The sequence below is a fragment of the Lemur catta genome, chromosome 7, assembly GCF_020740605.2.
Source record: "Lemur catta isolate mLemCat1 chromosome 7, mLemCat1.pri, whole genome shotgun sequence".
Classification (NCBI taxonomy): domain Eukaryota; kingdom Metazoa; phylum Chordata; class Mammalia; order Primates; family Lemuridae; genus Lemur; species Lemur catta.
In genome coordinates, this window is record NC_059134.1 from 58,578,600 (window position 1) to 58,596,123 (window position 17,524).

The 17,524-nt window shown below is 39.9% G+C and overlaps 1 protein-coding gene across 2 annotated transcripts in view; it reads left to right on the forward strand.

Annotated features, from left to right (window-relative positions):
- Positions 1 to 1,037: 1,037 nt before the first annotated feature.
- The window catches only part of RAB6A (RAB6A, member RAS oncogene family), a 69,382-nt gene continuing 52,895 nt past the window's right edge, over positions 1,038 to 17,524 (forward strand). The window contains exon 1 of one of the 2 annotated variants that reach the window (XM_045555503.1): positions 1,038 to 1,671. In XM_045555503.1, coding sequence (XP_045411459.1) covers positions 1,602 to 1,671 — 70 coding nt within the window. In that variant the 5' untranslated portion in view covers positions 1,038 to 1,601. The remainder of the gene's footprint in view (positions 1,672 to 17,524) is intronic. The other variant, XM_045555502.1, reaches the window with a different exon arrangement.

The window sequence follows — 17,524 nt, forward strand, 5'->3', positions numbered from 1 at the left end:
ATGGACCCTCTCCACAGAAAAATGCACATTCTTCAGATGGCTTAATGGAAGTCTACCTGTAGCAGATTTAGAAGCCCTGCTTTAGGAGGAAAGGGTGATCGTTCCCCAGTTTTAGGCTCTAGCTCAAGCTTTCCCTCTAATTTGTTGTGTGACCTTCAGCAAAGCTGTTTCCTATGTCGGCCTCAGTTTCATCATGTGAAATGAGGGGTTCGGTTTACATGATGTCTAAATCCTTTTCTAGCAAGGTAGAAGGTGGGCGTCATCGACAGTTACGAGTTATCAACATCTGAGGAACAGAGGCTGGTCACAGAAGACCCAATCAGGTCAGGACAGGGAAGTGGATGGGCTCATCAATAAAGAGGTTGTGTAGAGGTTCATTGGGGGAAAAATGAGAAAACCTCTGTTCAACTTTATGGCTTTATGGATTTTGCAAGTCATTTTCTCCCTTGGGGCTTCAGTTTCCTCATCTGCAAAATGGAGAGGCCCTGTTTCTGGCAATTAAAAAATTCCTAGGAGCAGTGGAGGAGAATGTACCTAGTAAGATGCCGTGTGCGGAATTATGATGAGAAAGAAGATGCAGAAGTGGGGGTGGGTTCAGGGGTGAAGGGCGGATCTGAGGAATGTGAGGCAGGGCCCAGGGCTCAGGAAAGAGGCACCTATTACACACCTTAGGGCTACAGAACCCCACCTACACTTTGCGGAGTCATTCCATCTCTGCCCCGGCCCTGCCTCCGCCCCACCTTCCTCCCCCAGCCCTCCTCTCCCCTCCCCACAAGCTGAGATGCGCCACACTTCGCATGGCCGACGCGATACTCCGCTTTCCACTACTCAACGGCCGCGCGCGCTCTCGCGCTGCCACCTCACTCTTGTCTCTGCCCGTCCTCGGCCTCTTCTTATTGGCTCTTCCCGTAGGTGACGTAAGGGCTCCATGTTTCCAGTTCCTCACTTAACTCCTGGCTCTGCCCCGCCTCCTCCTTGCTGCTTCCGACACCAGTGGAAACCTAACCTGCCTTCGTCGCCGCCGCGAAGGAGGAGCCGGGAGAGCCGGCTAAAGCAGGAAGGCGCTGGCGGTAGCGCGCACGCATGTACGCACGCCGACGGCCAGCGGGGCGGCAGGCTCGCGCTCGGGCTCGCCCCGCGCCGCGCCAGAGGCTCGCGCACTCAGCAGGTTGGGCTGCGGCGGCGGCAGCTGTGGGAGCTGAGGCGCTGCGCGTGAGAGGTCCCAGACGCGTCTGCGGTTCCGGCTCCGCTACCCTCCGCCTCCCTCACCCCAGTCTACCTGCCGGGTGCTGAGGAAGGGAACGGCGCTAGCCTCGGGAACCCAGAGCACACCCCTGGCTGTCTCTGACACCGCCCTCCTTCCCTTCCCTGCCGCGGGCCTCGCTCGGTGCTAGGCGACTCTGCGGGGAGGCGGCGGCGGCGACGGCTGCCTGTCTGTGGAGGGTCCCGCTGCCCTCCAGCCTTGCTCCTCCGCCTGGCCCTGCAGCGGCCGAGAAAGCTCGGCGCCCGCGCTTCCGCTCGCCTTTTTCGTCAGCCTGTTGGAGCAGCGTCGGTCCGGGAGGTCTCTGGGCTGAGGCGGCGGCAGCTCCTCCGGCTTCATCATGTCCGCGGGCGGAGACTTCGGGAATCCGCTGAGGAAATTCAAGCTGGTGTTTCTGGGGGAGCAGAGCGGTGAGTGCGCGGCTCCCTGCTCCTGGCAGCTGGCCGCGGCTTCCCCGCACCACCCCCCGTGCGGCCCTTCGGTCGGCGGAGGCTCCCTGCGGGCCCCGCGTCTGCGCTCCGTTCTACCCTGGCCCTTCCCCGTGCTCGCCGACCCCTCTTTGCCACCGGCTCCTCGTCTGGATCCGTCGGTTGGCTTTTACCCTGTTCCCCGGGCCCTTCGGTCCCCGACTCTGCTGTCTCCGTTCCCCGCAGCCCTGCCCTCTCCCGTCGATCTGCCCTCCCTTCCCAGTCCTCACCCCGCCCAGCCCCAGCTTCTGTCCATTCTTTTCTTCCTCCGGTCTCCGTCGTCTCCTCTACCCCGGCCCTCTTTCTTGAGCCCCACCCTCATTCCTTGCTCTTTTCCCAGTTCGTCGGCTCCGTGAGGCCCACTCCGGGAAGCCCCACTCCTGGGAATGGGCCCTCTTCAACCTTGGCCAAGGAGGGTGGGATCTGGGCGTTGTTTTCCCCAGAGGCTTGGCCCTGAGAAGTGCGAATCTCGTGTACGGTGGAAGTGGTGGTTGTAGAAAAAATTCTTCGGTGCTTTTTACCTGGGTAGGAAATTAGTCTGGGTTATAGAGGAAATATATCTGAATTGGAGGCGACTTTGGGAATGAGGTGGTCGAGGTTGAAAGGGGTGGCATCGGCGGTGACGATTTTTGCCCCCTTGGATTGGGCTGTGGCTTGTCGGAAAATCTCATTTTCTTCTCTTGACTTTCATCACTGACAATTCTTTTGGCAGTGTTGTTAGTTTTTCGATCTTTGCCAGATGCTATGTCATGATCATTTTACTTGGAATTTTTCACATTTCAGCTCCCTTTTTCTCGTTTCAACATGAAGCAGCGTCTGATTCTCCTCATGGTGGTGCAAACAGGAATTACTGGGGAAATGTTAATTATTCATTTCTTCTTGAGTATTTTCCAGTGATATGTTTAGGATTCCTGTGAAAGAAGGAATTACGAACATCTTTGTTTTGTAGGATTTCCTTTGGGTAATAGAATAGAATAGAAATAAATTCATCATCTAGTTATCTAAATTAGATTTAAATACCATTTGGGCTAAAGGATTCTTTATGCTTAATATTTCATACTATTTGATGAGTAAAATTGTTATGCCATTTACTTGGTGCTTTATATCAGATACAAGATCCTAATTTTGTGATGGTTATCTGTAAGATTACTTCTAATAATTCTAATTTTATGCTATATTATACAAATTTGACCCTCAAACAATTCAGAGTATTACCCTCCTTTGTTTTTCTCACACTTTTCGTGACCATCTTTTAAATTCAGACATTGAGAGATTAGTTTCAAGTCATCAAACTTTGGGTACCTACTAGGTGTCTTAGGTGAGGTTATAGAAAACATTACTTAGTTGTTTGTTTTGACTGGAAGGCATATAACTGACATAAATTCATAGCTTTTATTACTGTCTTGAACTATACTAATTTGTATGGCATTACAGTACGTTAATACTAGTTGCAAAATCGCCTCCAGATGGACCTGGGAAGTTGTTTTTCTCCTTTCATAGGTAGATTATCTTCCTCTCCTCTTATGGGGAAAAATACAATCTTCCCTCCTTTTTGCTTACAGATTTTCCTGAAGTAAGTTTAAATTTGTTTCCTTAGGTGAGTAACTTGTTAGAACCTATGGAATTGATTCTGGTTCAACTGTTATATGACGATTTCAGGACAGTACCATACATAGAAATATAGCTTATTGGTTTTTATTGATAAATAGCATCTACAGTGCTTATTGTGCACTCTAGGGATGTTATTGTCTGCCTTACGTTATGATATAGAGCTATTTATTTAGTTTGTGTAAAAAGCCCATTAATCTCTCTGTCTAGGAAGATTTTAGTATGAATAGAGTTTTCACTTCTTAAGTATCTGCTGGTTAGTTTCCTTTGAATTTCTTGAATATGTTCTAATTCACAATACAGAGTTTAATGACTTCTTATTTCTTACTTTCTTTAAGTCTTTACTAGCCCCCTCCTTGTAATTCCTGAAACTTTGTTAGGTTTTTTAAAAAATAGGGTTTATTTTTTAGAACAGTTTTAGGTTTACAGAAAAATTGAGATGGTAGTGCAGAGGGTTCCATATACTCCTGCACCTAGTTTGCCCTATTAACATCTTAGGTTAGTATGGTACATTTGTTGCAATTAATGAGCCAATATTGATACGTTATTGCTAACTAAAGTCTATAGTTTATTCAGATTTCCTTAGTTTTTACCTAATGTCCTTTTTCTGTTTCAACATTCTAGTCAGGATACTGCATTATGTGAGGTTAATTATTTTTTGAGGCTACTGTATTGCTAAGTAATGCCATCCTGTAGCTTTGACAATGAAAGATTGATCTCTGTTTTCATGGTCAGTGTCTGTAGTTTTCTAATGCATTAGCAAAGATCTGTAGAATCCATGTCATCTTGATGTAACTCTTCATGAATTATTTATTTTTAGGTCTTTTGGAATTCCACAGTTCAGCTTTCAAAGACTAATCTGTGACAAAGCCTGTTTGTTTCCCTCATAGCATTTGCGACATTTATAATTAATATGTTTTGTGTGTTTGTTTTATCTGTTTCCCACAGCAGAATGTAAGTCCCATGAAGATAAAAAACTATTCTCTTCTTTTTGTTCATTGTATTCCCATTGCCTAGCATAGTACAAGGCTCATAGTAGCTACTCAGACATATTTGGTGAGTTAACAGTGGTTGAATATAATAGTAACCAAATCTAGGAGCCTATATTATACTCTTTGCTATGGTGAAGTCTCCATTTTTTATGCAATTAATAGTTTAAGAATATTTTATCCTTATGTCATTTAATTGTATATAGGAATACTTCAGGTACTCAGGGGTGCAGGGAAACCAATAATTTAGAGGCCTAATCATTTCATTAAAAAAAATAAGACTGACTGGAATTTTGTACTTTTTTTCTTAGATGAGCAAAATCAGTCTTGCTTTGTTAAAGCTGTTATTAAATTATTTGCTATTAGTATAACACATAAAAGTATTCAAATTATGTTAAAGATGCAGTCATGGAACTGATTTGAAATCATGTAGACTTTAGCTTATCAAAAATTTAAGATACTGTATATTGAAGATGAATAATTGTGTTGGTACTTGAAACAGGTTAAGTTGATGACATCAGTCTTCATGATCTTCTGATAAACTCTTATGGTTTCCTCTATATTTCAGTAATATATGTGGTTTAATAAAGGAATGTTGAAATCCACAATTCGAAGTTTCCTTGAGGAATCTATTTTGTTATTACCTCTGGCTATTGTCTTGATGTAGAGGCACTTTTAGGAATGTCATTCAGTGGTTTACAGTAGAAGAGTTTGTTATATATGAATGTTATTGATTATAAATTAGGAAGTGTAATGACAAGGAGAAGCACATACCTGGCCTACTACTACTTTTACTTTATGTTGCCTTTTTATCATCAACTCTTTTGAATTGCAATATGCTAGATAAGGAAAAAGTGGCTTACTGTCAGAGCAGCAGTACTGAACAGTTTATATTGGCTAGATCAGTGGTTCTTAAATGTTTTTTTAATACCCCTTTATGTTCTTACAAATTGTTGAGGACCCAAAAGAGCTCTGTTTATGTAGTTTATATCAATATTTACTGTATTGAAAATTGAGAAAATTTTAAAATATTTAATGTATTTTAAAATAATAGTAATAAAACCATTACATGTTAACATAATCTTTTTTATGAAAAAAGAAAGAACTATTTTCTAAACAAAAATTTAGTGAGAGTGGCATCATCTTACATATTTGTGGATCTCTTTAATGTCTGACCTAATAGAAGACAGCTAGATTCTCATAGCTGCTTCTGCATTCAGTCTGTTGTAATATCACATATGTAGGCTCTGGGAAACTACACTCATGAGAGAATGAGACTGAAAAAGTCAAATAACATCTTAATATTATGAATATGGTTTTGACCTCCAGCAGGTTTGTGAACTTCCTGAAGGGTCTTGAGAGATCCTGAGGGGTCAGTGGACCACAGTTTTGAGAACTGTGGGGTTAGATGATATCAAGCCATTTGTACCTTCTTAGGGCTTCATGTTGCAAGTTAGAACACTCAAGGTGAATGTTTTTCATATCATGTTTTGAAGCCTTAAAACTAAACAGTAGAGCTAGTGATTTAGAGCACTAGAGCACAGAGCTAGAGATTGAGAGTCTAGGTTTCGTATTGTAGCACTGGCCACCGACCTTTGCTAAATTACTCAACATATCTTTAGGCTTCAATTTCCTTTATCTATAAAATAAAGATAATAATAGGACCTATTGTAGAGTTACTGTGAAGCTTAAATTAGTTAAAAAAATAAAGCATTTAGAAGAATGCCTGGCACATGAGAAGTACTTGGTAAATATTATTTTAATTTAGCAAATGTTTATTGAAAACTGCTATAGTGTCCAGTGGTTTGGTAGAGTCTACTCTTAAGGAATTTGCATTTTATCAGGGAAGAAATATATAATAACTAATACAATATAGTCTGATTAATGCAGCTGCTTTTAAAAGTAGAGCTAAAAGTAACAGGAGTGACGGGAGCGTTGAGTTTCAGGGAAGGCACCTTTGCTAACAGTTTAAGCATCTTTTAGTTGAAATTCTTGAATTGAATTGGAGCATTCTAAAGTTAGAGGAGACTTTGAGAGGTCATCTAATTTATTTGTCTTCGAGCTTTAAACTGGACCACTCTGTATTTCTCTAACTTTATTTTTAATAGGTGATACAGCCACATACTTCACAAGTCAAAATTATATAAAAAGGTATACTGTGAGAAAATTTATTCCCACCCATTCCTCACCCTACTCCTACCACCTTTAGTAATTATACATACTAGTTTCTTGTGTGTATTTCAGGATTTCTTTAGGCAGATGCAAGCAAATATTAATATAATTTCTTATCCTCCCTTTCCTTAGCATAAAATGTATCAGACTTTATTCTGTACCTTGCTTTTTTCACTTAATATTTCCTAGACATCTTTTCATATTTGTACATATAGAGCTTTCCCATTCTGGGTTGGTTTTTTTTTTTTTTTTTTTTTTTTGAGACAGGGTCTTGCTCTGTTGCCTGAGCTAGAGTGCAGTGGCTTTGTCACAGCTCACTGCAACCTCAAACTCCTGGGCTCAAGTGATCCTCCTGAGTAGCTGGGACTGCAGGCTTGTGCTACCAGGCCTGGCTAATTTTTCTTATTTTTTGTAGAGACAGGGTTTCAAGTTTGCTGTATGCTCAGGCTGGTCTCCAACTCCTGGCCTCAAGCAATCCTCCCACGTTAGCCTCCCAAAGTGCTAGGATTACAGAGGTGAGCCACTCTGCCTGGCCCCATTCTGTTTTTTAAAAATGAACTTTATTTTAGAATAGTTTTAGATTTACAGAAAAATTACAAAGATAATACAGAGAGTTCCCATGTACTCACACCCAATTTCCTCTGTTATTAACACCTTACATGTATGGCACATTTTTCACAGTTAATGAACCCTTATTGATACATTATTATTAACTAAAGTCCATATTTTATTCATATTTCTTTAATTTTTATTTAATGTCCTTTTTCTGTTCCAGGATCCCATCCAGGATATTATATTCAGTCATTAGGTCTGTGATTTTCTTGGCTGTGACAGTTAAACTCTTAAGTTACTGTATCCTGTTCTTAAAAATCTCTAGGAAAACAAATTTTATAATTTTTAATATCATGCTTTTTTGTTCTGAAATTCTTAAATCTATTCTCATGCTATATAGTTGAGCTTTTCTTTTTAAGGAGGCAATATATTATGATAATGACAACTCTAGAGACAATCAGACTTCGGTTCTAATCTTGACCCAGGGTTTTTACTGTGATCTTGGACACGTTACTTAACCTCTCTAAGCCTTAGTTCTTTCTCTTTCTGATTTGACATTACTAATCTGGAGGTGTTTTCCCCATTGCTTGTATATAAATCTCATACATTTTGGTTAGATCAATAATCTTTACATTATTGTTATTAGGGAAATAGTGATTACTTGTATTCTCTTTGCATAAACTTTGTTTTCTTTTGTGTCACTATTTGACTTGATTTTTCCCTATGTTTAGTTCATACGTGTGTTACTAATTTATCCCCAAACTCTTTACCAACAATGTAAATCACCCTCTCAGTATGTAAGAATGCAGCAGGTTATTGGTCAGTTTGATCTCCTTGGGAGATCTTCCAGATCTCTGGGTTTCTTCCAGAACCTTCTGGCTTTTTCTAATTTATACTTTTTTTTTGTTTGTTTGAGACAGAGTCTCACTCTGTTGCCCAGGCTAAAGTGCCGTGGCATCAGCCTAGCTCACAGCAACATCAAATTCCTGGGCTCAAGTGATCCTACTGCCTCAGCCTCCCAAGTAGCTGGGACTACGGGCATGTGCCACCATGCCCGGCTAATTTTTTCTATATATATTTTTAGCTGTCCATATAATTTCTTTCTATTTTTAGTAGAGACGGGGTCTCACTCTTGCTCAGGCTGGTCTCGAACTCCTGAGCTCAAACAATCCACCCGCCTCAGCCTCCTAGAGTGCTAGGATTACTGGCGTGAGCCACCATGCCCGGCCTCTAATTCATACTTCTTACCCTCCATGACTGGTGTATAGCTGTCAGCCTGGGCTCTACCTTCATTTTTAGGATTCTCTTCTCGCTTGTGTTAGTTGGATCCCTGGTATCTTAGAATATGTGTTTTCTTTGTTGGTTTATTCTCTCAATATGTTGAACATATATGCCCTCCAGTAGGTAGGTTCCTAATAAAGGGAACATGGGAGGAAATTTTTTGAGATCTTTTGTGTCTGAAAATGTATTCATATAATCCTTACAGTGATAAGTTTGGTGGAGTTTAGAATTCTAGGTCGGATATATTCTTTTTTCAGAAGTTTGAAAACATTAACGTATTGCTTTGTAGATTCATTCTAGTGTTGCCATTTTGACTCTTGTTCTTTTGACACAGTGATGTGTCCATTTTCATTTTATTTGCTGGATGCTAGGTTTAAATCCTTTAAAATGGTGAATTTATGTTCTTTAGTTTTAGGAAATTTTCTTGACTTAATAATGTGAACACTTTCTTCTCCATTTTCAGTTCTCTGGAATTCTTGTTAGACTTCCTGGATTGGTCCTCTGATTTTATCTTGCCCCTTTTTCTCAACATTCTTCCATTCTATTAAGTTTTATTTCTGTTCATGTTAATTTCAAAAACCCTCCTTTGTTTTCTGAATGTTCCTTTTCGGTAGCATTTTGTTGATTCCTGTATTTTCTCTTGTCATTTTGAGGATATTGATGAGGTGTGTGGCTTTTTTTTTTCCTGCATACTCAGTTTTTTTTTTTGAGACAGAGTCTGGCTCTGTTGCCCAGGCTAGAGTGCTGTGGCGTCAGCCGAGCTCACGGCAACCTCAAACTCCTGGGCTCAAGCAATCCTCCTGCCTCAGCCTCCCGAGTAGCTGGGACTACAGCATGCGCCACCACGTCCAGCTAATTTTTTTTCTATATATATTTTTTTAGTTGTCCAGATAATTTGTTTCTATTTTTAGTAGAGACAGGGGTCTCACTCTTGGCACAGGCTGGTCTTGAACTCCTGACCTTGAGCGACCCTCCCGCCTCGGCCTCCCAGAGAGCTAGGATTACAGGTGTGAGCCACCGTGCCTGGCCCCCATACTCACTTTTTGTAAATTGATTTTCACCTCTGTTTGTTTTAGTTTCTCTGTTTCGTGTTTCATGTGGTCTTGAAACACGAAATGATTCTTGGCTGTCTGTTTCTGTTTAAGAGTTGAGCACTAAAAATTTTATTTTGAGCTCTTGTGTGGGTTTCTGGGGCTTCACTTTAGAATGATCTGGCTGAGTTCTTTTTTTGGGAGTCTCTGATATTAGATCTTTAAGTCATTGCTGATCAGATTTCCTGAAGAAGAATCATTCAGTGTACTGCTGGAGAGCATAACCCTGGTTGTTAGCATTACTGGAACTGAATGGAGAGAGGGTTTGAAGTCATAACATACAATAAATGAATTTGGCCTCCTTGTTTTTAATACTGTTTGTACTCTATCCCTCAGTTGTACCTTGTATTCCCTCCCTGGTCCAGAAACCCTCTGTTTTCCTTTCTCAGCAGCATAAACTTCTAATCTTCTGATGAGGTAGAAGAGGGACCTACCTGGCTGTGTAGAGGAGGAGATGTAAGAGGGTCTCAGTGGACCTGTTAAACAGACTTTTGTCCATTCCTTCTGTTTTTAGCTCTCTTCACCCTTATTTCTAGATGTGCTTGGTGCAGACAATTCCTGAGCCATTTGGGGGCTCTATAGCCCAAATTAGAATGTTTCTCAGCTTTCCCCATTGCCAGTTTAAGATTGGATTTTTTTTTTTTTAAAAAGAGACAGTGTCTCACTCTGTTACCCAGGCTGGAGTGCAGTGGCCCCATCATAACTCACTGTAACCACCTTGAATTACTGGGGTCAAGCAATCCTCCTGCCTCAGCCTCCTGAATAGCTGGGACTACAGGTGTGTGCCACCATGCCCAGCTAATTTCTAAATTTTCTGTATTGTCAGGGTCTTACTGTGTTGCCCAGGCTGGTCTTGAGCTCCTGGACTCAAGTGAACCTCCAGCCTTGGCTTCCCAAAGTGCTGAGATTACAGGTGTAAGCCACTGTGCCCAGCCTAAAATTGATCTTTATGGCGTCTGTTAAGTCAATTACCACCTTTACATTTGCTTTCTAGCTTCTAACTTGAATCTTTAAGATTTTCTGAGAACCAACACTTTCATTAAAACATTTAGAAATGCTTAGGGTTTTCAGAGTTTCATTTCTTTTCTTTTCTCTTTCTTTTCTTTTCTTTTCTTTTCTTTTCTTTTCTTTTCTTTTCTTTTCTTTTCTTTTCTTTTCTTTTCTTTTCTTTTTTTTTTTTTTAGACAGGCTCTTGCTGTGTTGCCCAGGCTAGACTGGAGTACAGTGGCTATCACAGGCATTATTATAGCATACTACAGTCCTGGACTCCTGGGCTCAAGGAGTCCTCTTGCCTCAGCCTCCCAAGTACCTGGAACTGCAGGCACCACACTACCATGCCTGGCTCTCTATTCTTTTTTAAGGTCATTAAATATGAAATGTCTGACTTTGAATCAAAAGTGCAGTTTATTATATCTCTAACAAGAAGCAATACCATCACAGTATGCGCCTGAACTATTGACACAGTTTTGCCATCTTAATGGTAGCTTGTTTATGACAGCAGCGAAGAAGAAGCCTAGAGAGCAAGTCACAATGAAATTGTGAAAGGCGTTTTCCACACCTTGTTGAGAATTGAATATTTTTCCTTGCAAGAAGTAGTACAAAGCTTGGAAGAAATGGTAGTCAGTTGGTGCAAGGTCTGATGAATACAGTGGATGACAGAGAGTTTCCAAGTCCAGCTTCTGTAGTGTGAGCAGTGTTGTTTGTGCGACAGGTGGTGGAGCGTTGTCTTGCAGGAAGATTGGCCTGTCTCAATTGACCAGCCTCAGCTGCTTAATCACAAGCATCTTCATCATTTCATCCAACTGGTTGTAGTAGACATCTGTTGTAATCAATTGACCAGGTTTCATGAAGCTGTAGTGGATAATACCAGTGCTTGGGCCTCCAAACAGACACCATTAGCTTTTTTTTTTTGATGAACATTCGGTTTTGGACTGTGTTTAGGCACTTCATCTTTGTCCAGCAATTGTGCTGAATGCTTGCTATTGTCAAAAAGAATCCATTTTTCATCACAGATAACAGTACGCTGTAGAAATGGTTCGCCTTTATATCATGACCGCAAAGAAAGGCAAGCTTCAAGATGATTTCTCTTCTGATGTTTGTTTAATTCATGCAGTCCCTATCTATCCAGCTTCTTTACCTTGCCCATTTGTTTCAAATGGTCCAATATTGTTGGAATAGTAATGTCAAACTTTGCCGCTAATTCATGCATACGTAGGTTGAGATGGATTCACTTCCACTACGGCTTTCAATTCATCATTATCCACTGTGATCTCAGGTCAACCATGTGGCTCATTTTCAAGATTAAAATCATCAGAATGGAACTTCTCAGACCATCGACATACTTACTGTGCATTCATTAGCCACGTCCTTCCCAAACACTTAGTTGATATTTCGAGCTGTCTGTGCTGCATTGGTTCCATGACAGAACTCATATTTGAAAATAACACGAATTTTCGACTTATTCATGGTTTCATAAAAACTGTTCTAAAAAAAAAAAATGTGAAAGATAATCACAAGCTGGCCAGGTGCGGTGGCTCATGCCTGTAATCCTAGCACTCTGGGAGGCGGAGGCGGGAGGATCGCTCAAGGTCAGGAGTTCGAGACCAGCCTGAGCAAGAGTGAGACCCGTTTCTACTAAAAATAGAAAGAAATTGTATGGACAGCTAAAAATATATATATATAAATTAGCTGGGCATGGTGGCACATGCCTGTAGTCCCAGCTACTCGGGAGGCTGAGGCAGTAGGATTGCTTGAGCCCAGGAGTTTGAGGTTGCTGGAGCTAGGCTGACGCCATGGTACTCTAGCCCAGGCAACAGAGTGACACTCTGTCTCAAAAAAAAAAAAAAAAAGATATTTATTATTCACAAAGGGAAAAACATTCTTATGGCAGAGAAGCCCTGTAGACACCACCAATAACCCAATGATCAAGGTTAACATCACCAGAAATAAGACATTAATGTGCCATTATGTACCCTCTGTTATAATGTACCGAGAAAGGCACATCAGTTCTGTGGTAGTTTTGCCAAAAATGCATGACCTCAACCTAATAAAAAAAAAATCAGATAAATCTAAATTGGTAAATCTAAATCATACACAATAACTGACCAGTATTCTTCAAAAGTGTTCAGATCATGAAAACAAGGAAAGATCGTAGAAATGTCACAGATCAGAGGAGCCTAAGGAGGCATAACAACTAAATATAATGTGGATCTTGGATGGGATCTTGGAACAGAAAAAGGGCATTAGTAGAAGAACTGGTGAAATCCAAATCAGTTGTGTAGTTTAGCTAACAACATATCACTGTTAATTTATCCTTTATATCATGTATTTAAAAGTCCTTTTCCCCACTGCTCTGCCATGTCAGTTTTGTAATAAGCATATATAAATTCATTGGTCTAGTTTTGGGATTTCTGTTCTGATAATTAGTTTGTCTGCCCTTGCAATAATACCAAACTATCTTACTTCATATAAAAATTACTGAATACCCAGAGGGTATATTCTCTCACCTTATTCTTTTTATTCAAGAGTACATTTGGCAATTCTTAGTCTTTTGCAGTCATGGGGAAGGTTTTTAAATTAGGGATTCAATTCCTTTTGTAGTCATAGGACTATTAAGATTTTCTTTCTCTCCTTATTTTCCTAGGACTTTGTACATTTCATCTAATATTTCAAATTTATTAGCACAAATTATTCCTATTATGTCTGTGAGATCTGTAATCTTACCTCCATCAATTAATTTTTAATACTGGTTATTTGTGCATTCTCTTTTCTTTTTTTATTTAAATGAAAGAGGTTCTCACTCTGTCAACCAGGCAATCATAGCTCACTGCAGCCTGGAATTCCTGGGCTCAAGCGATCCTCCCACCTCAGCAGCGCCCCACCTTCCCAGCCCCAGTAGCTAGGACTATAGGCACTGGCCACCGTGCCCAGCTAAGTTTTTTATTTTTTTGTAGAGATGGAGTCTCACTATGTTGCCTAGGCTGCTTTCAAACTCCTGGCCTCAAGCAATCCTCCTGCCTCAGCCTCCTAAAGTGCTAGGATTATAGGTTTGAGTCACCATGCCCAGCCTCTTGTTTCTCTGGGTTTATTTAGCTGGTCTTTTCCGGTTTTTTTTTTTTGTTTCTTTTTTTACTGGGGTGGGGTGTTGTGAGGAGGGGAGGGTTGTTTAGTTTCCTTGTTTTTGTTTTTGTTTTTTTTGAGACAGAGTCTCACTCTGTCACCCTGGATAGAGTGCTGTGGGATCTTTGTAGCTCACTGCAACCTCCAACTCCTAGACTCAAGCAGTCCTTCTGCCTCAGGCTCCTGGGTAGCTTGGGACTATAGGCATGTGCCACAACTCCACTGCTGGGTTGTGGAGATGGGATTTTACTTTTGCTCAGAGCTGGTCTCGAACTCCTAAGCTCAAGCAATCATCCTGCCTCCAGCCTCCCAGAGTGCTAGGATTACAGGTGTGAGCCACCTTGGTCTGACCCTTTTCCCACTTACTGAGATATATACATAGCTCATAATAATTTTTAGCTTTTCATTCTGAAATATGCTGTATATGATTGTGTATAATTATATAAATTTCCTTTTAACTGCTACTATAGTTCTTTTTTGAAAATTTGATATGTTTTTAATATTCAGTACAGAATGCTTTCTAATTTCTGCTGTGACTTTTCCTTTAGTCCATTGGTTATTTAGAAGCATATTGTTTTATTTCCAAACACTTGGGAATTTTCTGTTTGCTTTATATTTTTTATTTTTAGCTTAATTGCACTATGATCAGAAAATATAATTTCAGTATTAATGTTCCTGAGACTTTGTGGCCCGTATATCATGTCAGTTTTTATAAATATTCCATGTTTGCCTGGAAACAATAATGTATTTTGCATATTGTTAGGTGCAGAATTCTATATATGATCACTAGTTTAGTTTTATTAATCATGTGTTTCAAATCTACTGAGTCCTTATTGAATTTTTGTCTGTTCTGTTAGAAGTATGTTAAAATTTCCCACTGTGATTATGGCTCTGTATGTTTATCCTTGTAGTTCTTGCCAGTTTTATTTTATGTGCTTTAAATATCATGTGTATATGAGTTTTAAATTATGTCTTCTTGGTGAATTAAACCTTTCATCATCATCAGGTGTTCCTCTTCATTTTTAGTAATACTTTTTGCCCTTAATTTTACTTTGATATTAATATAGGTATACCATCTTTCCTTTGGCTAGAGTTTTCACAGTATTTATATTCTTCTGTCTTTTTAGTTTCAGCCTTTTTATGTGTTTAGGTTTCAGATGTGTCTTAGTAAACAGCATCTAGTTAGGTTTTATGTTTGTCCGGTTTTATAATAAGTTTTAAAAATCGGAACATTAGTACATTTACTTTTAATATATATTTGGATTTAAAATAAATCTTTCATCTTGTTAATGTGCTTTTTTTTTTTTTTTTTTTTTTTTTTTTTTTGAGACAGAGTGTCGCTTTGTTGCCCTGGCTAGAGTGAGTGCCGTGGCGTCAGCCTAGCTCACAGCAACCTCAAACTCCTGTTAAGCGATCCTACTGCCTCAGCCTCCCGAGTAGCTGGGACTACAGGCATGCACCACCATGCCCGGCTAATTTTTTCTATGTATATTTTAGTTGGCCAGATAATTTCTTCCTATTTTTTTTTTTAGTAGAGACGGGGTCTCGCTCTTGCTCAGGCTGGTCTCGAACTCCTGACCTCGAGCGATCCACCCACCTCGACCTCCCAGAGTGCTGGGATTACAGGCATGAGCCACCGCGCCCGGCCAATGTGCTGTCTTTTTGTCCTGGATATTTCTTTTTCTCTCCTTTGAATTCATAGTCTTTTAAAAATCATTCCATATTCTTTATTAATTGGAAAGTTATATTTTTTCCTTTTATTTAGTGATTACCCAAGAAGCCGTGTCATGCATTCTTGATTTATCACAGTCTACAGTTAGTTGATTATTTTACCTTTCTGGACAATACAAGAACCTTAGAACTTTTTAACTCTACTTATCACTCCTCCTCCTGACTTTACTTACTATTGTGTATTTATGTGCACAAGCGTGTGTGTAAAACCCCACAAGACATTATTGCCTGTTTTTTTGTTTGTCTGTTTTTTTTTTTTTTTGTAGAGACGGTCTTGGTCTTGCTCAGGCTGGTCGATCTTGCTCTTGCTCAGGCTGGTCTTGAACTCCTGAGCTCAAGCTATCCTCCCACCTCAGCCTCCCAGAGTGCTAGGATTAAAGGCGTGAGCCACCACACCCAGCCAGACATTATTGTTTCAAATGATAATAATTTAGATTTTTTTTTTTTTGGTGAGGGAAGCTTTTTATTAAAATATAACATACATATAGAAAAGCATACAAACTATAAGTATGCAACTTGAATGAGAAAATTTGCTAGTCATATCAATTTGAATATTCTCATTCTTACAAAAGTTATTTCTTACTGTAAATTAGTAAATTTGACCTTTTTTTTTTTTTTTTTTTTTTTAAGAGAGGGGATCTCACTATGTTGCCCAGGCTGGCCTTGGACTTCTGGGCTTAATGATCCTTCCACCTCAGCCTCCCAATTAGCTCAGACTACAGGCATGCACCACGTTGTCAGGCTGACCTCATTTTATATCTCAGTTTCTTGAGCTTGATTTTATAAGTATGTTGTCATGAGACGTATCCACTTTCCTTTTTCTAAGAATACAAGGCTGCTGTTGTAAGCTAGACTCTGGACCATATTAACTGCCTAAGGTAGTGAATGATGTCTACTTGGTAAAGTTTCTTTTCATTGATTAATTAATTCATTCAGTGCCCGACAGGAACTGACACTGTGAGTAAAGCTATGAATGAACAAGGCAAATAAAGTTCTTGTTCCTCATCTTAGCATTTGTAATTGGGAGAGGTGAACTAGTAAATAAATGCATGAATAAGATAATTTGAGATAGTGTTAGATGTTTCTTATTATGTTGCCAATTTTTCTTATTTTTCCACATAAGAAAAGGTGGACCATGCTTTATTTTAAATTTCTACACTTAAGTGTTTGAATGAAATAACGCTGGTAAAGTGAGTCTTATGCTAGTAGTGAGCCTTACAGTAATACGAATTTTGAACTTTTCACTGGTCTGTTTTTTTGAGGATACAGATTATTTTGACTCTTCTTTTTATTCTTATGATACATAAAGTATGTTGACTTTGTTGTAGAAGTAAAATAAAAGCCCTGCTCCCATCTAAAATACTTGTAGAGATCACAATCTTAGGCTGAATGTAATTTTGAAAGATAATTTTGTTTTTTTCCCTTCAGGCAGAACCATATCTAATATCAAATTTATAAGCTCGTAATGTAACCAGGAAAGAAAAGTTCCACAAAATTATATTATGTGAGCTCAGAGGCTCCACAGTACATGGTATGCTTGGAGAATAACTAATAGCCTTTCATGATTGACAGACAAAGTTTATGTTTGTCAAGGGTAGGAGATGAAACTAGAGGCTAGACTCGCGTTTGATTGTAAAGGTCCTTGAATAGGTGCTAGAGAATTTTTACCATTATCTTATGGATCCTGGGGAGCCCTTGAATGTTTTATAAATTGAGAAAAGATACCTGTGGTAGCATGGAGGTTGGATACTCCACAGTACTTCCTTCTCTTGTGTGTGTACATGTTCATTTTCTTCAGTGAATTGAAAACTCCTTTTAGGTCAGGGCCTTACACATATTTGCTTTTACATTCTTATTCTCCAACCTCCTTACCTCCCTAGCATTTAGTAGTTTTAGAATGAAGTGAAACATAAATAGTAGCCATCCAAGCATTATAACATTTGTTTACTTTTTTTTTTTTTTTTGAGACAGAGTCTCACTCTGTTGCCCAGGCTAGAGTGCCATGGCATCAGCCTAGCTCACAGCTACCTCAAACTCCTGGGCTCAAGCAATCCTACTGCCTCAGCCTCCCGAGTAGCTGGAACTACAGGCATGCACCACCATGTGCGGCTAATTTTTTCTATATATTTTTAGTTGTCCAGCTAATTTCTTTCTATTTTTTTTTTTTTTAGTAGAGACAAGGTCTCGCTTTTGCTCAGGCTGGTCTCGAATTCCTGAACTCAAAGGATCCACCCACCTCTCCCAGAGTGCTAG